We start from the raw sequence: 22504 nt of genomic DNA, 5'->3' as shown, positions 1-22504 counted from the left end.
GTCAAAATTTCGTGGTGATGCCAGACAGAAATGTTATAGTTAAGGTGTAAAGTAAGACTCTGATTACATTGGACTGAACGCAAAGTAATCATGGACTAGGGATAATTAAAAATTCTTTACTTACCATTCTTTTTCTGAAGCGTGGTTCTGACTTATTATACAACAAAAACAGTACCATAGAAACACTGTACCGCCGCGCCGTATAACCAAAAAAATATATCTAAAGTCAATGCAAATCTATTATGGGTTTGAAGGTTAAGCTTTCGTTATAATCACCGTCATTTCTGAATACTGGTAGTGTGGGTTCATACCGTTCAACGCTTGTGTACATATTTTTTTCACAAGTTATTATTTTTTGTTTATAGAATAGCTGTCAAAATATCATTAAAAGCAAATTTTCATAATATAACCAAGGCGAATCAGCTGATTTGTTTTTTTTCCTTTCGCCGTGTCCATGCGGCTATCAGCTCAGAGTGAATTAAGGCGAATTGATTTTTTGTTTTCTAGTTCCTCAATACTTTGCTTTGACAATCAAACGTGCAGCACAGTGTTGTTGTTCTAGTGCCACCAACTTTAGTGAATGCGCCTTGAATATAACAAATCCAGAATTTTACTGTTTTTGTAACAATACTCGGTAACAAATCTTGAGCACAGGGACGAAGTAAGAATCCTTGACATTATATAAGCCCGGATAGTTTTGAAAGAGTGACCAATGCTCTCATGCGAGAGATTTTTAAGTATAGTGCCGAAGTTAGTCTCCTTGACCTTATATAAGTCCGGATAGTTTTAGAAAACCCCTATCATGACCCCTGCTCTCATGGGTGAAATTTTCAAGTCTAGTTTTGTAAGTACCATCTACTTTTCCCAATTGAACCTTATGGAAATTATTATTACATATTTAAATTTTAATGTAATTTAATTTCAGACATCACTTAGAAATACATTATACCTAAAAGCACGAAGAATATCTAGAATTAGTTATAGAAAGGTCTCTCATCATTGCCAAAATGAAGTTTCAAACGCGAACAGTTTCTACAAGTTTACCAGTTTTCGCCAAGTAAAGTAGTTCTTGTATTTTAAATTGCAACATCGCTCGCACATGCGGCTCTCTTACATGCGCCAATTGCAGTCCAATACTTTCGCCAAACACCTGACATTCACGCATTTCCGAAGCTGCTAAACCAATTGGTATAGTTTGCAAATGATTTGGATGAACTATGGTAACTGGCGTTTGGCTTAGAGGTGCTGCAATCTGTGGCGGTTGTGGTTGTATTGTTGGTGCTTGCATTATTGTTGGAATTGGTATTGTTGCAGCGGAGGTTGAAGAAATAATTGGCTCGTTTGGTATGGCGGTCAAAGTAGATTCGTTTTGTGCATCTACACCCACAGATCCAGCTTCGATAGTTACCGTGTGTGGTATTGTTGCGATAAAGGACGGACAGGCACGCTTTCGTTGAGGGCGCGCAGAATGACATGACCTTGCGTTGAGCAGTTGCGGTTGCTAAAATATTATACTATGATTATTGAGCTATTAATAGTGGAGCAATTTTTTTTTGTTTGTTACCGTTTCATTTAGGGGGGCGTGTGAAAAGCTTTCCTGCTTCGAATTTTCAGTAATTGTGGCTTCTTCTTCAGTAGGTACACTTAAAGTGATTTGACCTATCGGTGGTGGACTCATCGATTCGGTTTTCATGGCGCACCTTCTACTTCTCTTTCGGTTGCTGACAGCTGCAGGCTTAATCTAGAAATTATATTTTAATTATATATTTGATCGTTTACACTAATATTAAAATTACCCACATTTGTAACAGATTTGACCTCGTCCGCCTCCATGTCTATTGATTCTTGTGGTGCATTCAAAGATAATTCCACTGCCGTTTGCTTGCAACCTAATTCATTGGCTGCTGACCATGTTTCATCCTCGTTTCCGGCTTCACACACTGACTCACACAACAATGATGGCACAACACGTTCTTGTCCCTCTTGAGCAGCATCCAGTTCATCAGCCGCTGTCAGCGCATCCTTAAAGAGCTCATAATATTCCCACGCTATCAGCGACTGCATGCCACTATCTTCTTTTATTCGATTCTTCTTGTATGTCTGTAACATGTTGCGATATTTTAGATCGCAAACCTCTGCTGTTAACGAAAAATCACATAATCCTTGTCGCCTCATTTCAGTCGCAATCTCAGACCAAAGTTCCTTTTTTTGGCGTATTCGTTGTTGAAATTCCAGTTGGCGCTCAAAGCGTAACTGTAACATAACTCGCGTACACTCTGGTGTCCATCGTGTTTGGGCTTGTGGCGACTGCAGCTCACAGTTTTCGGCGCTTTCATTGAACTCCGCGGCTTCATTATCACCATTTTCAAAGGCAAGCAAAGTCCTACTAGCATCTTCTGCTTGCGGTTCACTTTTGTAGCGCTTCGATTTCATTCTTCACAAAAAGTTTTCACTCCACCCTAAATAAAATCTTCAGATTCATCGGCCTCAACACCAAAGCGGAAAAAAATCATTTATTGTTTCCACCAACTTTCGTTTTCTTCTTTCCTTTTCGTTGACTGTTGCCAAACAACCAATAACAACAATAATACCAGTCACACCAATCATAACCACCACTAATCGCAATTGCGTTCAACTGTGCTGCCACCATTTTGGTGAAACTGTCAGTTAGCTACAGCAGCGAAAACCCAATACCAACATCACTTTTTCCAGTCGGTGTAAATAACCCAGCATCTAAAACACAGGGCGGGGCTGAAATTAATTAGATTTCATTTTGAAAAATTCAAATTCATAGCGATCAATTTGGTTATGATATAATTAATTTATGAGCGTTTATTTTGATCACTATATTTTAATTATTCCCAACCAAATAAAATTGTGAAAAATTCTTATTTATTTATTTAGGGTTTACAGAATAAAATTCTTGTAGGTTAATTAAATTAAATTAAATCATTTGTATCAGTTTTACAAAAACTAACACACCTATCGATTTGTTCATTTTCATCTACAGGGTCCTGCACTCGAAGTGTAACCAATTAAAAATTCCACAAATTCAGTTTAGAAAACTACTTTTATTCAATTCAACGTAAAAAATGTGTGAAAATAATACAAAATTAAGAATCACTTTACTTTTGCTCGATATGACCACCTATTGCTTTGACTATGGAGAGAAGGACCCTGTACATATATATCTTAAATATTTTTTGAGGAGTAATAAGGACTTGGCGATTAGCCGTTTTCGTTGGATTTACAAAAACAAAATAGTATACGTAAAATTGCGAAGTAACGACGCATACGATAACGAAATTGACAATTAAATATAATATAGTTTAGTTGTCTAATAGCCTAGACAGACGGTGGCGTTAATCGGGATTAACAACTTAGTTCGGAACTATCAAAGGAAATTAAGTGCAACGAATGCGGATTGACCATTTGACTTAATTCTCATAATTTAAGCGGATTAGGGGAATTTTCGATGACAGAATTGCTGAAAAATGGCAGTTAATATTCATTGTTAAAGAAAAATAATGAAAATTTTAAAAAGAAGCACCAGGAAGATTGGACTAGTTTGCATTAAGGGGTAACATACAGTTAGAATTTTCAAAAAATCGATTTTTTAATAGTTTTTATGTACATATAAAGGGCGGTAAAATTTCAAGGGCCGATTTTGAATGGGAACCACACCTAAACGTAAAGTTTTTTTCTGCACTTCATTTGACATTTTCCAATTTTAGACTAACTCAATTTGAACCATGGAAAGTTACACAATCGAACAATGCGTTAAAGTTATTCAGGCTTATTATGAAAACGGGCGTTCTAATCAAAATGCAAATCGCGCACTTTGCCTTCAGTGATGAGGCACATTTTCACCTCAGTGCATTCGTCAATAAGCAGAATTGTCGCCTTTGGGCGAATGATAATCCAAGAATGATTGCCGAAAAACCAATGTACCCACAAAGAGTGACTGTTTGGTGCGGCATAGACCCTCAAACATGCCTTAGCGTCATCGAAAATTTGGATCATCGGATGGAGGCGTGCCGCCGAGGCCGTGGCGGCCTTTTGGCCGATATTTTGTTCTATATGTAATTGAACCATACCAATATTGTCATAATAAGGAGAAATTATAATAATTTCCTGCAAAAATTGTATTTTATTCAAAATCAACACCGGCCCTTGAAACTTAACCACCCTTTATTTAGGAATACACACAGAAAATTTAATATCGTCCCGGTGAATATTTTCGAAGTAACAGGCAAATATGAAAAGTCGTTTTAGAGTGCTTGTTAAGTGCTTTTTAAACTTTAAACGCGTTTTTCTTAAAATGTTGTTTTCAAAGTCGGTGACCAATATTACTCGAAAACAGCTGAACCGATTAGTCTCAAATTTTAGTACGAGCTTATTAAATATATTTTTTAGTAATTAATCGAAGATTTTTTCTCACCGATGAAAATTTTTTTATAAAGAATTTAAGGCCGACATTTTAGTTATAAATCGATTTCTTTTTTTTTTGTTTGAGAAGCCGCCATTTTGTCAAAATAATTTATTTTGCTTATTCCTTCGATGAATTACTAGATTTAACATTACTTTAAGGGGGGGTAGGGTCACAAAATCGAAATTTTTTTTCTTCACTCATCTTATAGTAAATCATTTCAAGAATGTTGTGTCAAAATTTTAAGTGGATCGGAGCAGAACTCTCAAAGTTATAGCCTTTGTAGGCACTCTACTTCGAATGCGGAGCATCGATAGATGCTTGGCAATTACGTCATACTTTAACTGAAAAATTCGACTTTTTTAGTTTCAGATGATTCTACGACGAATGCCGATTGGCACCGCAGAGCACCTCTCGAAAAACATATCTCCAAAAAAACTCTGTCATGGGCTTATTTGTCAATATTTTATTATTAATATTTTTTAAAAACTTATTGAAAAGATGTACAATAACATGCAACTGATTTTATTAAAGTATCTTAAGCCATATTTCTGTAAAAAATTCAAAAAAAAAGTGTTTTTTTTTAGCGCTAAACCCTACCACCCCCTTAACGAAATCTGCTTGGGTTTTTAATTTCAGAGGATCCAGTTCAGAGATATAGTGGTCACGGCCAAACGGCTTTTTTGAGAAGAGCTCTCGGATATCAGCTGTAGCTCCTTTCCAAATAAATATTTTTACTAATACTAAGTCTTAAAATACAGTGAAAAGATAAATAACAATTTTTAGATCAATAAATTTAAAAGTTTTCTCAGAAAAAATTCTGGAAAATTCGCTTTTTTCGGCCTTTTAACCCTTAAGGGGCTATTAACACGTTCGAAATTATCAAATTTCTGAGCACCTTCAGAAATTTCAATTTAAATTTTTTTTAATATTATATAATATGTAAATAATTATTTTTTGGTATCAGGACAGCTACTACCCACATTTGTAGCCTGCGTGTCAACTTTTACTGACAAAACTATCCAATAAACAAATCAGCTGTTCACTAGTCCGTCTAATAACCGCCTGTCACACTACAATTTTAATCAGACTTAACTGCACCGGTAATCCCGATTAACGCCGCCGTCTGTCTAGGCTATAGTTTTGCACGATTTTATACATAGCTTAGGTGTCGCAAAATCGACGAACTCAACACCTGTAACAACAAAGAACACAGTCGCAAAAGTAGAAGCCAGACGATTTATACTAAACCACATCCGAAACGTAAGAGTACAGAATTGCATTCCCATGGCAGCCGGTTCTACGTTACCGGAATGACTCGGGTTTTTCCCGACTAAGGGCTGCCGCCGCAGTAAACTAGCCCTGTCTAGTGTACCGTATCCCAGTACAGAATTGGTTTAATTTCAACCACCATTACACAGCCATAAATCGAGAACTCACGACGCCTTTATTATCCAACAAATGTTTCAAAAAAGCTCATTCAAACGTTCATAAGACTCTGCCTAGGTCACAGTCTTTGCACCCATCAACACCTTCTAACAGGCAATAAACCACCAACTTGCCCGCTTCGTCCACATATTTTGACTCTGAAGCACATTTTTTCTGAATGCACTGCTCTCGAAGAAACCACAAACCGTCTTCTCAAACACAATTGGATTGAACTTCTCAAGATTCCCAATGAAGTGAACATAATTTCAATCAACAACTTTATCAAAATTGTGAAAGCAACAATCTAAAATTAGTATAAAAAAAGAGGTTGTCTGTAAAGTCGGTTTACTGAGGATAGTTTAACGTGACAACGTCATAAGAAAATATTAATGGAATGGTTGCAATTTTCAAAACAAAATTTTAATTTTATTTGTTTGATAGATATTTTGTATGGATATAGAGGAGGAGGTAAATGGAATTGCAATGGAATAGGTGAAGTTACATTTACACAAACGTAAAAAATGACGAAACATTTATCAAATTCATGAAAGATATTTTCAATTTCGATTGTGCATCAGACGTTAATAAGTCAACAACACTAAGAGGCATCATCGTCGATTTGCCTTTTTCAAGACACTTTACACTCGAAACACTCCCTTTCATTTCCTACTTTTTCTATCATCGTCCTATTCTCAACAGAGAAATGGTTCATTACCATGCACACAGGAAGAAGGCATATGCAAATACAAGTATGTGAATTTATATACCTACATATGCGCATATACATACATATATATGCTCACTCAAGTAGGACAGAGCCAGATGTCGAACGTTGCCGAACGCGGGGGCCGATTGTGCTCTTTGTCGTTCGTTCCGCGCTCTCGCTTGCAGTGCAAGCACATTAGCTTACATTTGCTTGCGTACGGAATAGGTTCGTATATTTGATATGTCCATATGATTTGTATGCATCGTTACATATAGATTTGTTCTTTTTGAAAATTGCGCGAAATTGTATATGTATATGCATGTTTATATACATATATTAGTATACAACATATCTTATAAGGTATATGGTAAATATTACCATACATTTTTTCCTTCATATATAATAAAAAAATTAATAATAATAACATTAAAACAACAGGTATTATTAACAAACTTGGTTTTATTTTAAATTCTTCAAGTAAATCAAATTAATAATAATCAATAAGAAGGCATATGCAAATACAAATACGTGAATTTATATATGTATATATGCGCATATACATACACGTATACGCTCACTTAAGTAGGAGAGAGCAAGATGTCGAACGTTGCCGTTCGTTTGCTTTGTTCGTTCCGCGCTTTCGCTTGCAGTTCATTCAAGGTAACGACAAATGAGCAAGGTAACGACACACTTTTTCGTGCGTGCAGCCGGCTAAATCGAATTATAAGACGTTATCACATCAAAAATGATAGGCATTATATTTATATAAGAAGAGCTTGGCCGAAGGCCCAAGCAGCAAATGTGCTCCTTTTTGTTTTTAAGTTAGTGTAATATTTTATATTATTCTAATAAATAATAATAAAATTAAGAAGAGCTGAATAGCAAGAGCAAGTTAATTTATATAATTTTGTTAATAAATTATAATAATAATAATAAATATACGTAGCTTACTTAGATCACTATGATTTTGATAGGCATTGAACGGGGGATCTTCCTCTCTCTCTCTTTGTGAGCATTTTATTGTTTGCTCTTCAAACCCAAGATCAACCGAATGGTAGTCACGCAAAACTTAGCCTAACTGAGACGACCGCAGTTTCGGGATATGTGGAGTATTCGTGTGATAAGTATGCCTATGATCCTTTGAAGGCGCACATTCAACACGCCTGTTGCATGTTCGAATACTGTAAAATCATCACGTGTACCTGCGAGACCTTAATACTATAAAATACTCTGTACTACTACAATAATAAGGGCGTATTAAATTTAAACTTGAAAAACGAGTCATATATGTATGTAAGCACATTTAGTATACTCGCATCCTGCCTGACTCATCTGCTTATTTATGTAAGCTCATATGACGACCTTAGTAGATCTGCATATACATACTTACACACACTACATACATACGTATATGTATATGTATAAGCATTTGGGTATTCGTTTTATGACTCTACGTAAAAAAGCCGCGCAAATAGTGGGGTTTTCAATAGGGGCTTACAATTTGGTGCTACATACAAATGCACGAATTAATTTTATTTGGAATAGTATGTGGCAATGAGAACATTTCATTCAAGGTCTATATTTTTAACATGATGATTTTCAGGATTGCGAAACTTTTGGAAAAATTACTTGCGAAATTTCGAATTCGTGGTCGAGAGTTCAATTTCCAATCTTAACTCTTTGTGGACGGTACCGTTCAACGGACGAGCGTTGCTGAGGACGAGAAGTATTGGAGTGCGCAGTAAAGGAAATAAATACATTGAATGTTATAAAAACTAAGGCTCTTTATTTAACACAAGAAAAAAATTTCATAAAATCAAAAATTAATTATAAACAAACTGCTATCACTGCTAATATTGAAATGCCTATGTGGATTCCTACTGCACGGATTTCACTTCCACTTGACGAAGTATTGCCGTCATCTTCCGTCTTATCAGATTCAAAGTAATATTCGTCAGAACAGTCACTATCTAACGCATCATCTCTAGATCGCTTAACCATCGTGCGCAGGATAAAATATATAAAAAAGCCTGCTGGTTCCTCTGGCAGGGACGCTTCTTCTTCTTTCATAGCGCTAGAACGCGGGGTGCGTCAAAGCTTCCTTCAAAATGCTCCTCCAAAGCGGTCTATCTTGAGCTGTGGCTTCGTTGTTACATATTCCCAGCTTCTTAAGATCGTGTTCCACTGCGTCTATCTAACGGTTCCTCGGTCTGCCTTTGGCCTTCACACAGATTAGCTTTCCTGTCAAGGCTTTCTTCACGGTACAGTCAACAGGCATACGGATCACATGACCTAGCCGCCATCTTACGCGCTGCGCTTTAACAAAACGCACAGCTGTCTCGTTCTGAGTTAGATCGTTCAGTTCAGAGTTCAATCGGATTCTATAGGTACCATCATCCATTCTTATTGGGTCAAAGATATTTTTTAAAATTTTCTTTCCATGTGAGCAATCTGAGCACAATCATCAACCTTAAGAGTCCATACCTCACAACCATATGTTAGGATTGGTCGAATAAGAGTCTTGTACATAGTGAACTTTGTAGCTTTAGACAAAAGTCGGGACTTGAACAAGTTAAGGTGGGCGTAATACGCTTTGTTAGCGGCGTTGATGCGATCCCTGACGGCGGAAGTTGAATCACCGATACCTGCGAACATAACTCCTAGGTACTTAAAATGCTGCACTGCTTCAAAAGTATAGGCTCCCACATGGAAATTTGGCATCTGTGCAGGCCGCCTCGATTGCAACAGGTATTTGGTTTTGCCCTCGTTTACAAAAAGGCCAATATCGTTCGCAATTTTGTTAATTTTTAAGAAAATTTCATTAAAGTCATTCCTATTTTTTGAGAGAGTAGCGATGCCATCTGCATACGCACATATTTGTGTTGTTTTAGTTATCAAGGTACCACCTTTGTTGACTTCCCTTACGACAAAGTGTAGCATCAAATTGAATATGACTGTTGATAAGGCATCACCTGTTTACACCTGTTTCAATAGGGAACGACTCTGTGCGTTTCCTTTGAATGATCACTTTTGCTTGTGCATTTGTGAGCGTTGCGCTAACGAGCCTTATTAGTTTGGCAGGTATTCCAAGAACAAGCAATTTTTTGCTGGATCCTATCTCTTTTAACACTGTCGAAGGCTTGTTTGAAATCAATGAACAGGCAGTGAACATCTAGCCCGTATTCATAGTGTTTTTCAAGCATGTGGCTAAGAACAAAACATTGGTCGATTGTAGACTTGCCTCTACGAAATCCGCATTGGGAGTCTTCAATTATTCTTTCAGCATATTCGTTGGCAGGGACACTGAGAGACTGATAGTGCGCACACTCACCGACGCACATAGGGGTATTTGAACAATCTAAGGGGCCAAAAGTATTTTTTGGGTTTAACGTGTGCTAATGGATGTTTCTGAATAAAACCAACTAAAATAATGAACTTAAAACATTTATTGAATGAAATATAATATGAAAATGAAGAAAGATTTACAAGATCAAACATAAAAAAATATAAACAATTAAAAAAAGCATCCAATCAAATGGTATTATCTAGATTTTCTTCATCGCTACGTGAAGAAAATTCTAGGTTTGGATCGGCAGGCATGAGCATTTCCAAGGTTTCTGGCAGAAATGATTGGGACTTTCTTCTTTTTATTTGCCTCCTAGAGCTCATTAAAGGGTCCGAACTTAAAAGGAGGCGGTTAAAACTATCCCTGTTGCAATTTTCTCTTGTAAATTTTCGGGCAAAATCTAGCCGGTAAGAGCGGAAATGCTTATTTCGGGCTTCTGCAGCCTCTTCAGAGAGCTGGCCAATTGGTAACAAAGCACTCTTTATTATAACAGCTCCATGAATAAGTATTTTGTGCATTGTGGGTATCATGGGATGCCACGGATAAAGATCCACATATAATCGAGCAGTTTCTGTTGCATAAATATCATATTTTTCAGGATTAATTTTATGACCACTAGAAATTGTTTCTAGAATAACTTTCAGTCTATATATTAATTCGTAGCTGATGCCTGTTATATCGGATGCTAATTGAGGATTGTCGAAAAATCTTCGGCTTGTGTTACCGTCATTGGTATTACCGAAATTCGCCTTTGGCATATCTATTAACAATCCCGTTTCTTGGCGAAACCTGTCCTGAATCTCTTGTTTTCTCTCTTTCTCGAGGCTTTTTTCAGTTTCTGCTCTACATTTTTTTACTGGCAACTTATAAGCCAAATGGAGAATGCTCTGAAATATTCTTATCCTGTCATGTAGTACCGAAAGGCCGAATTGAATAGCCTCGAAATTAACATCTATTGTTTTATCCAAATTGTTGAAATCCTTTGAGGTTGTGCCGCAAAAGTAGCAGCGACTGGTTGATGTGGTTCCTGTGGCAGCATTACAGACCTTTCCGTCAACCATTATCATTATAAATTCGTGTTTCACTGAATAATGTTTGCCAATCAAGTCAAATTCTGTTGCAACCAGACTGTTTATCTGATTATTGACGTGATTAATTTCTTGCTCCGTTACATCAGTAGTCTCTTTGATAAATTTAAATCTTATAGGCCGACAAAATCGAGGAGAAGATGGTGTTGGATTTTCCCATATAGTCTTTTCCATGTTTTGGCCGCATACTAATTTTACAGGAACAAAGCAGCTTTGAAAAATGTTCGTATCTACTTTTTTCGTAGATGGTCTTTTTGACAGCTGTTACTTGATTTATGCTCAGTTTGGTTTGCCATTTCATAATGAATAGACTTACACCTGAACACGCGCGTCGCACGTTCGGTGAATGGGCCCAAAACGAGATGGCCACCGATCCCGATTTTCACAAGAAAATTTTGTTCAGCGATGAAGCTCACTTTTGGTTGAATGGGTATGTCAATAAGCAAAATTGTCGCATTTGGAGTGAACATAATCCACAAGCCATTGCTGAGACGCCGTTACAACCTCAAAAAGTCACTGTTTGGTGTGCTCTATGGGCAGAGGGAATCATTGGTCCATATTTCTTTAAAAATGAAGCCGGCCATAATGTTACAGTCAATGGAGAGCGCTATAGAGCCATGATTAATGACTTTTTCGTGCCTGAATTGGACGATGTTGATGTGGACGACCTTTGGTTCCAACAAGACGGCGCTACATGCCATACAGCCAACGCAACAATCGATTTATTGAAGGAAACTTTTGGTGAGCGCATTATCTCGCTCCGTGGACCTGTGGCGTGGTCTCCAAGATCGTGCGATATAACACCGCTAGACTATTTCTTCTGGGGCTATGTGAAGTCGCTTGTCTACGCAGATAAGCCCGAGACGATTGACGTCTTGGAAGAGAATATTCGGCGCGTTATTGCTGACATACGGCCCCAATTGCTGCAAAAAGTGGTCGAAAGTTGGGCCTCTCGGCTGGAATTTATTCGAGCCAGCCGCGGCGGCCACTTGTCCGAAATCATTTTTAAAACATAATGGCAAACCCTTATCTTTATAATAAAGCTAAATTCTTGGCCATAACATTAAATTATATACGTTTTATTTCACATTGAAAACCTAACCTCTAAAAAAACACCCTTTATAAGTGTTTTGGTTAAATATTTAAGAGTATTAATGGTGTATTATTATTTTTTTAATAAAATATTCTTTATATGGCTACGTACGAATAATATTTTTGCATAAAATTGTGCCTTATTTCGTAATTGCCTTAAGTTCGCTAATTCCAGAAATGAATTTGGAAGTTTTTGTTCCTTAAATATTGAATAAAAATGCGTTATTTTTTACGAATATATCCAAATTTTGTTTTTTTGTATGAATCGTGCTAAGTATCAGGTGTATCAGTTTATAAACTGTGAGTGTACGAATAAATTGTGTAACCACTGTATATAAATGACTCAGTTTAAAATAAACCAAATTACGCCTTTACGTCCCCGTCAGGTATGAATTTCCCTCTGATCCTACCCCAAATGATCAAATCAGCTCAAGCAGTGGAGCCTCTTGATCACTTGAATGGCTAAGCATTTTCTCAATATGCTCTTCAAAAGCTATATTACATCCCTAGTGAAAAACCCTTTACAACAACCTTGCCTTTGCTTAGCTCCAATAGTTTCAACAGTCACTGCCACTGCAACAATAATGGCTTTTGCAAGCCTAGATATGGAATCTGAAGATGAACGCTGAAAGCGCAATCAAATATGCAGCTAGAATGGTTTCTTCGTTCCTTTTCGATTAAGAGTTGAAAAAATGTAGGTATGTGGCTTAAAAAATCCCCCAACGAAAATACGTTACAAGTGTACACTCGCATGTTAATTCTTGTTCATAAGGTGCGTTTCATAACCATAAGACACCTTTGGTATACAATTTTTGAACTATCATAAGCTCGCTTTTACTTTGCGGAGTAGCTTTTATTTGGCGTCATTTTAACAGTTATAGACTTAAGACTTCCATCAATTGTTTCTGGTGCGAAAGCTCACTCTATTTTGTAGAACCGTTATCTTTTTCCAAGAAGCTGCACTTTTGCTAGTCTTTTCGGCGTTTCATAATGATAATGGTTAAGTTAGGTAGTATTGGTTGCCTAGAGAGTGGGCCTACTTGAACGAAAGAAGTTTGGTTGATTCCATTGCAAGAGCGGAAAAAGAGGTGAAGGAAGAAACGATAGGACGAAAAGGAGAGGGGTGGGTAGGGTTGAGTATTTGTGGACTATCTCTGAAGAGATAGAAGGTGCTGATTGTTGTTTTGGATGACTTTAATTACAATACAATTTTTTTTTTTCAATTTAACCTAAAATGCCGAGAGGTTCAATATTATCGCAAGAGGAGCGTGGAAAAATTTTGGCCTACAAGGATTTATGGCTTGTCAATCAAATTAAATGAAAAAAAAACAGCAAAAGTCATTGTGTTATCCGGAATTTTTTACGGAGTCCTGAGAATTGCAACATTTCGAAGCCCGTTGGAAGAAAATTATCACTATCAAGTCGAGAGCAGCGAGCAATCATAAGAAAATCTTCTAACTCAACTCAGTCTTGCGCCAATTTGGCCGCTGTGGTTCAAAATAAGATTTGAAAAACAACAGTTTGGCGCACATTACAGAGGTGCAGCCATTTAAAAGTATCAAAAATAAGAAAGGGACCCTAATTTTTGCCACGGCTCAAGGTGGCGCGTCTTGGTTGGTTGGTTGGTTAGAGTGGTGATTCATCCAGAATCCAACTAGCGCTTCCGCACCATTTTGTTGCCACATCCTCCTTACCAAATTGTTTAACAGTTATTTACAGCAAGACTATATCCAGTCTGTGCGGTGTAGGAGCCTTATTAGGCTGTTGACGTCTAAGCCAGACAGTTGCTCGAGACTCTCCAACAGCGGTTTGCCCAGGATTAACATTCTGTCCTTCCATAGGGTAGGGCATTCACAGAGGAAATGGAAGATTGTTTCCTTATTCTCCGGTTGTTTACAACTATGACAGTATTTATTGTGAGGGATACCCATTTTGGCGGCTTGTTCTCCGATACACCAGAAGCCAGTTATGACTGCCGTTAGTCTACAGGCGTCCCGTCGTTTCATGTTTATCAATGTCGACGATTGCTTGAGGTTGTAGGTGGGTCATAACGTCCTGCTGATTTTGCATTTCGTCTTGTTTCTCCATCTACAATCTGCGATTCGAAGGTATTTTAGGGAAATTTGGCGCGTCTTTAGTTTGCAGAAAAACATCTAGACACCAACTGGGTCACAGTAAGATATTTGGAATATTTCGAATGTTGCTGAATTTCATATTATTTTTTAAAAGGGTTATATTTCCGGATGAAAAAAATGAAACCTTGATGGACCCGATGGTTTTTTAAATTATTGGAGAGATTTGCGCAAGAGTCCTCTCTTATTTTCCAAGCGCAACTTTGGTTCGAGGTTCTGTTAAGGTTTGGGATGCATTTACAGCGAAAGCAACTCTTGATATACAGTTTACATCATCGCGAATGAATAGTGGGGACTACAAAAACGTTTTGGAAAGTAGTTTCTATCCTTTTATTCCGGATAATCGGGAAGTGTTCCTCCTTCTTCAGCAAGACAGCGCCCGAATCCACGTGAGCAGGGAAACAAGGCAGTATTTGACCGATTTTTCCATAGAAACTATGGACTGGCTGGCGTGTTCTCCGGATCTAAACTCAATAGAAAACTTTTGGCGTATAAAGGGTGGTTAAGTTTCAAGGGCCGGTGTTGATTTTGAATAAAATACAATTTTTTTAGGAAATTATTGTCATTTCTCTTTATTATGACAATATTGGTATGGCTGAATTACATATGGAACAAAATATTGGCCAAATAGCCGGCACGACCTCGGCGGCACACCTCCAACCGATGATCCAAATTTTCGATGACGCTGAGGCATAATTGAGGTTCTATGCCGTTAATGTGCCGAATTATCTCATCCTTTAGCTCTTAAATTGTTGCTGGCTTTTCGACGTACACCTTTTCTTTCAAATAACCTCAAAGAAAGAAGTCCAACGTTCACATTCAACATCGGCCCTTGAAATTTTACCACCCTTTATTAGTCAGAAAAGTTTACGCCAACAATCGGCAATTTGACCGCACCGACGAGCTGAACGAGCGGCAATTAAAGCAGAATGGGCTGACTAAATGTAAATTTACTTAAAAAGTTGGCAGAATCGACGAAAAAAAGGTTATTTTGTGTCGCTAAAGCAAATGGTGCTTCCATAGAATACTAAAATATTCTAGACGATAGGAGAAAAATTCGAAAAAAGCATAATTTTGTTAAACCATCACTTAAATTAAACAGTGTGTTATAATTTTGAAACGCCAGGGAATACGTTTTTGCTAAAAATTTTCTTTATGTATAAAAAAAGTTCTAAATTCGATAATGAAACAGATCAATTTTGTTACTTTAATCGATGTGTAAAATTTTTATTTTCCTCTGAAATCTATTGAAATTGAAATATTTTGAAAAATTAGGGGTGTCTTATGATTATGAAACGCACCTTATTTACTAGTATGTATGTGTGTCTGTATATAGCAGAATATGCAGTCAATAAAGCAAGCCACAAAATCTAAAACGCAGCTTTTTACACGATTTGATTTCTGATCCTCATGCATTCGGGCTCACCCGATATGCCAATTTACTATAAAAGATGCGTCAGTTCACAGCCAAGTTCAGTTTCAATTGCAATTTAGAAGTAACCAACACACTTTAGAACGAAATTTGAACGCCCAACTGCCCAGCAAAGTTCAGCGGCTCGAAAGTGTTAATTATTTCGAAAATTAAGTGCTAATTCGCTGAGTAAATAGAAGACTTACAGATACATAAATCATGGGGATGCACACTGCACAGGTACGCGTGTCAATGCACGGAAAATAAACAGAAATTTGTTTTTGCACTTATTCAAATTGTTTTCTTTTTCGATTTGGCAGTGTTTTTTAATTTTCGGGACTATGCTGCTCATTGGCCAATATTGCTTTGTAAATGGTTATCCTCAAGCTGCTGCTAAAGCTACTGCGCTAGCCAACGCTGATGCGGTTCGTTGTTGTTGCTGCTTATGCGCTAGTGTTTGTTGTTTGCTGATTATTTTTGTCTTTCATTTAGGAAACCATTGGTGCTGGTGGCGCCGGTGCAGTTGCTGTGGCATCAGCCGAAGCAGACGCTGATTTAAAGGGCTCGGAAACCTTTGGCTTGGGCTATTATTCGGGTATTTATGGCAGTGGTCTATATGGGCATGGCGGAGGTTATGGCGGATATGGGTATGGCGGACGTTGGGGCTATGGCGGCTATCATGGTTATGGTGGATATGGAGGATTTGGTGGCTATGGCGGCGGCTACTATCGTCGTCCCATCTATCCAGTATGGGGTTAAGGATGTGGCACATGTGTGAAAGTTATCAGTATTATAGGATTCATTTGACTCATCACACTGCTGTTTTTAGTTGCAATCAACTCAGTCTTATATCAAGCATTCTGTATTTCATATGAAAACAAATAAATTTTTTATTTAAACTGCAAACAATGATGTTACAGTATTTCAAAAGACTCTTAAATGCTCACACGACAGTTGGTTCTACGTAACCGGAACGACCCGGATTTATATGCGGCAAAGGACTGTCACTTCAGCAGCATTCCCCATATATGTATGGGGAATATTTATGATGCTACAACAACAACAACAACAATAACTGCTCTTATATGTAAATTTCAAATTTAATGCACAGTTCTTTTCGCTTAAAAATGCGCCCTAAACTATGCAACATTTGCATTCACATAGGAACAAGTAACCCAGCAAGAACACCACCAGCGCATTAGGTAGGTAGATAGGTATAGTGGTTGGCGGTTGATACACCTAGGCCTGCTGAAAGCCCATTGTGATACCACCAGGGCTGTCCCCTATCCCTACTCTACATTGTCCTCATTGAACCAACCTGTGGCTTTAATATATCTAATAAGGCTTGTTATTTTTATATTGGCTACTTCTGCCAAGTTATTCAGGGAACTTTTTCCTAAAATATTGAAAATTCTTCTATCCAGAGCCATGCACCCGCATAGAAAGTGTTCTATAGTCTCTTCTTCTTCAATGTCGTTACAGCTTCTGCAATAGTCGTTATAGAGCGCTCTCAGTCTACTAGCATGCCTGCCAATCAGACAATGCCCTGTTAGGACCCCGAGAAGATTTCTCATGTCTTCCCGTTTAGTTTCGACAATCGGTTTGTGCGGCCCATGTTCCATTCTGGTCACGTCATTATACTAGTTGCACAGGTCAGGGACTGAGACCACAGCATCATACTAAAGTTGCTAAAGGTATAGGTATGTTCGCTTTGTCTGCTTGGATCGGTAATATGGTACCCAATCCCGCTAGTTCTTCTTCTTTGCAGTTGCCTTCTATGTCTCTATGACCCGGCACCCAGAGCAGGTTTATTATAAAGTACTATGATAGTTCTGCTCACTAGAAATGAAAGCAAAATTCCTACGAGTTTCCTAACCCTTAAATGATAATGATATGAGAGTCCACGCTTTATTTTCGATTTATTGTATAAAAAATTTAGCATACAATTAACGGGTGATTTTTTAACTATTATCTTTTTAAACAGTTGGTTTAAACAGCTGACGCACGTTTCGTGTTTTGTTTCACTGTCAGACATTTTCAGTTTGGTGTATAATTTAACCATGAATCGTTTTACAAACGAACAACTCTTGCAAATCATTGAATTTTATTATAAAAATGCGTGTTCTGTTAAGAAAGTTTAAAGTCGAAAAATTGTGTTCAGCGACGAAGCTCATTTTTGGATCAATGGGTACGTAAATAAGCAGAATTGTCGATTTTGAGTGAGGATCAGCCTGTTGAGTGAAGATCAGCCAGAAGAATTGCAAGAGCTACCAATGTATCCAGAAAAGGTCACAGTTTGGTGCGGTTTATGGGCTGGAGGTATCATTGGACCGTACTTCTTCAAAGCTGCTGCGAATCGTAACGTAACTGTGAATGGTGAGCGCTACCGTGAAATGATATCCTACTTTTTTTTGCCCAAAATGCAAGAGCTTGACTTGCATATCATGTGGTTTCAGCAAGACGGTGCCACATGCCACACAGCACGCATAACAATGGACTTGTTGAGAGGCGAGTTCGGTAAACATTTTATTTCACGTTCGGGACCTGTCAATTGGTCACCCAGATCGTGCGATATAACGCCTTTAGATTATTTTTTGTGGGGCTATGTTAAAGCCTGTCCATTCAGACAAGCCTGCTTCAATTAACGCATTGGAAGACAACATTAAAGCATTTATATGTGAGATACCGACCGAAACATTGGAAAGAGTATGCCAAAATTGGACTAAGCGGATGGACCATTTGAAGCGCAGTCGCGGTCAACATTTGCATGAAATAATCTTCAAATATTAAATTATATGGACTGTACTATCGTTTTAAATAAAAATTTCATGCATTTTTCTGAATTTTACGTGTGTTTTTTTTGAAAAACTTTTCTATAGCTCTTTAAAAATCCCCCTTACTTTTAATAAAACTCGTAATAATTCCGATTAGGAAAGAAAATATATTCCAATATGACAAGCGAATGCATAGAAAAATGAAAGACTCCCCGTCAACGGTTAATGGTGTAGTGATTGACTTAATAATGCGTTAATCATCAACATAAGCACATAGAGCGTGTTAGCTTATACGATGTATCTAATGGGTGTATGATGTAAATGAAAATTGTCCAATGGTGTAAACCACGACAGCAGATTTCTAAGGTTAACTACCCTACAAGACAGAGCTGAGTATTTGGCCGAGCTCTTCCTCCTATTTGTGGTGTGCGTCTGGACGTTTTTCCCCAAATGGAGGGACCTACAGTTTTAAGCCGACTCCGAACGGCAGATGGTTTGTTTTTTATCAGAAGTTTTTTATGACAGAAATACACTCGGAGGTTTGCCATTGGGGCGACCGCCATTAGAAAAAACTTTTCCTATCAATTGGTGTATCATGCTCGTTGTTTCGAACCTGTGCCCTTCCGAATGGTAGTCACGCACCAACCATTTTTGGTAGAGCTTCGTTATTTCCAAACAAGTTGAATTTTGTTGCACAGAATTGTTTAAAATGTATATTATAAATAATAAAGAACGGTCAAGATTAAAAAAAAATAAATAAGAGGTGAAGAAGAGGTTCAAAAAATTAGCATAAAACCAATAATACTGAGAGTTTTCCTGATCATAAAAAAAACATTTATTTATTTTGACGGCATATCAGAATTGCACAATATGCTTATAAAATTCTGTAAGCTTAAATTTTTGTACCCAACGCGTATACCGCGGCCGCCGAATCCGAATTGATGGTGCGTGACTACCATTTGAGAGTGCGTAGGTTCGAGTCTCCGTGCATGAAACAGCAATTGATAGGAAAAGTTTTAGCAGTCGCTCCTCCATTTGTGGAACAGCATCAAGACACACACTACAAATAGGAGGAGAGCTCGGCTAAACACCTGACAGAAGAGTATGCGCCAATTATTTACTTTTTATTTTACTGCATTATGAAGGATGATTCCGTGTTTTGCACCTACGCAACTGGGAATGGTCAAACTGATTCTTCTACTCGTACATACGATTCCAGAGCCTCCAGCTTCCGACTTTGGTGAAATATCTGGATCGCAATACTGGATTCTGATATTTATGAGCCGTGTAAGGGTACATATAGATGGATCATAATTCAGCAGTCGCCTTAGGATTTTTTTAAACGAGATTCAGAATCTTAGCAGTAATTGTCTATACCTACTATCTTCTTCTTTATTTGCAAATTCTTAATACAGAATGTAAGCGTTCAGAGTAATAAATTGCTCCATAATTTTAATACAAATGTGATAAATAATTCTTTCTTCTTTTTTACATTTAACAAAGCTATAAAATATTATATTAGATATAATATTATGGTAATTGTCTCTGCTTCAGGCTGCTTCAACCAACTGCCCAGTAGTCCTTAATCGTGTCCACTCTCTTATGTTACGTAGCCAAGACATTTGCTTCCTTCCAATTCCTCGTTTGCCTTCGATTTTACCTTACACAATCAGTTGCAACAACTCATATTTAGGACCAAAATATACGGTTTTGCGGCGCTTTATCGTTAATAACAGCTCTCTATCTTTTCTAAGTTTCGTTAAGGGGACAGATACCTGTAAACGGCCATATTTTCCCTGATTTTCATTAAAATTATTTAAAATGAAGAAGTCAACATATTTTTTTCAAAATTGGCATACAGTTTATTTATACATTAAAATAATATAAACAATTTTTTTTGTATTTTAATTATTTAAAATGGCGGATATACACTCAATTCTTCCAGGGAAGACGCAGCGGGGCTTCTCAATCGGCGTCAGTGACCTGAATACAAAAAACCCAACATTTTTTTGTTTATTAATGTCATAATTTCTATATGAATTAAAAAAAAATCAAAAAAAAATCGCGCAATAAAATACTTTAAAAAATGCTTTTGCGGCGAATTTTTCTACTAAGTTTGCTTCGCTAAAATTATTTTTTCGAAAAATTTTCAAAAACTTGTAAATTCACATAGAAATTAATATACATATATCATGAAAAAGATGTGTGCAACATTTTATGGAGATCGGTCAATAACTTTTCGAGTTATCGTGTACGCCAATTCGAAAAATATAGTTTTGAGAAAAACGCGTCTAAAGTTTGAATACAACGTAACTATACCTTTCCCAGCGCTCGAACGGAAAAAATAGAGTCGTCATGGTTACCGATCTATAATACAAGAAATACTTAAATTTACGTTCTAAAAATCTTTTGGCATATTCTTAAATGATTATATTAACATTTTATGAAAAAAGAACATTTTTTTTTTTTTGAAATTTTACAGGTATCTGTCCATTTAAGACTTCTTTGTTACTAAGTTTGTCTGTCCACGATATTTTCATCATCCGCCGATAGCGCCACATCTCAAACGCCTCTAATTTATTCATACTCGTAACCTTTAGTGTTCAAGCCTCCGCACGGTACAACAGAACAGACCAAATGTAACATTTAAGGTACCGAGGACGTAATTTCATGTTCAAGCTTTTATTGGAAAAAACTTTCCTGTAATTGAAGAAAGCTTCCCTCGCTGCTTCAATCCGACAGCAAATTTCTCTGTCATTTGTCCATGTTTCACTAAGCCAACATCCAACTTAAATGTGGATACTCTTTGGATCGGATTCTCATATAAAACACATAAATGTTTGGCTTGGTGGTTTGTTGAGAGTTTTTTGAAACAACCATGAAATTGGTTTTTGGGCGTTAATACTAGGGCCGTATTGCAGACCTTTTCCGCTGACTTCTTTAAGGAGACATTGCAGATCAATAATTATGTCAGCCCCTATTGTGGTGTCATCGGCAAATCGTATGTTATTTATTATTTCGCCGTTGACTTTTATTCCTAAGTTGATTGATGCCAAAGCTTCTTCAAATCTATTTATATTCCGAGTATAAACTAAAGAGTATTGGCGATAAAACACATCCTTGGCGAACTCCTCTTTTGATTGAAATATCACTCGTGACATCATTTTGTAGTCTCACGTTCGTAGTTTGGCCCCAATAAAAGTTGGAAATGCACCATATTTCTTTTTGATTAATGTCCATTTGCCTTAAAATGTCAAATAGTTTTGTCTGCAGTACCTTATCCAAAGTCTTTTCATAGTCACTACTATATGCGACGATAGTTCAGAAGACATTGGTTTGAAATTATAACGTTTGCGAAATACATACATATAAATTTGTGCTTAGGGTATAAAAATTATGTTATTAATTATATTATTTATAGGAAATATTTGTTTGTGCACGAGTTTAAATTTACTTACACGTTTTTCTTATTGTTGTTTATTTGGTGATAACCCACAATCCATTCACCTCAATAATCACTTACGGCTCTATAAAAGCACCATGGCCACCAAAAATTTTTTCAGTTTCAATTGAAAGATTTAATAATTAAACAAGTGAAACATTCCACGCTCTAAAAATGGTCAAAATTATGGTAAACAGCAAATATCTCTTTGAAAATTTCCTGTTACATTTTGAATTAAATTTTAGATAATCCTCGCTGTATGTGTTGCGCTGGCAGTGGCACATCCACAAGTTTACGGAGGCTATGGCGGCGGTCAAGGTGGCCACTATAGTCACGGTGGTCGAGGTGGTGGTCATGGCGGACAGCATGGAGGATTTGGTGGTGGCTATGGCGGACAGCATCGAGGATTTAGTAGTGGCCATGGAGGATGTGGTGTTGGCCATGTTGGATTAGGAGGTGGCCAAGGAGGATTTGGTGGCAGTCAAGGTGGTGGTTACGGTTTTGGATATTATTGAAAAAATTACTCTGTTAATAAGTCGTTAAAATGGCCAACTTGAATCACGTTTCGTTTATAAGTAAATTTTATAAAATACTAGCGTACCCTCGCCCGCTTCGCTAGACGATAAATTCAATGATTTGCTGAAAGAGAATAAAAT

General features: G+C 37.2%; 2 protein-coding genes across 2 annotated transcripts; one reads left to right on the top strand and one right to left on the bottom strand.

Moving 5' to 3' along the window:
* Positions 1 to 892: 892 nt before the first annotated feature.
* Positions 893 to 2630, bottom strand: LOC129244545 (uncharacterized). The gene is made up of 3 exons (XM_054882232.1): positions 1801 to 2630; positions 1565 to 1741; positions 893 to 1501 (listed from the first exon to the last, which is right to left on the bottom strand). The coding sequence occupies exons 1-3, from the start codon at positions 2431 to 2433 to the stop codon at positions 1016 to 1018; spliced, it is 1296 nt and encodes a 431-aa protein (XP_054738207.1). The 5' UTR covers positions 2434 to 2630; the 3' UTR covers positions 893 to 1015.
* A 13086-nt stretch (positions 2631 to 15716) lies between these two features.
* Positions 15717 to 22463, top strand: LOC129243412 (uncharacterized). The gene is made up of 5 exons (XM_054880388.1): positions 15717 to 15872; positions 15953 to 16057; positions 16125 to 16386; positions 19626 to 19699; positions 22094 to 22463. The coding sequence occupies exons 1-5, from the start codon at positions 15852 to 15854 to the stop codon at positions 22361 to 22363; spliced, it is 732 nt and encodes a 243-aa protein (XP_054736363.1). The 5' UTR covers positions 15717 to 15851; the 3' UTR covers positions 22364 to 22463.
* Positions 22464 to 22504: the final 41 nt, after the last annotated feature.

The sequence above is a fragment of the Anastrepha obliqua genome, chromosome 4 (genome assembly GCF_027943255.1).
Source record: "Anastrepha obliqua isolate idAnaObli1 chromosome 4, idAnaObli1_1.0, whole genome shotgun sequence".
Classification (NCBI taxonomy): Eukaryota; Metazoa; Arthropoda; class Insecta; order Diptera; family Tephritidae; genus Anastrepha; species Anastrepha obliqua.
Note: the sequence above shows the minus strand (reverse complement) of the source record. Positions and strands in the feature narration are given on the sequence as shown.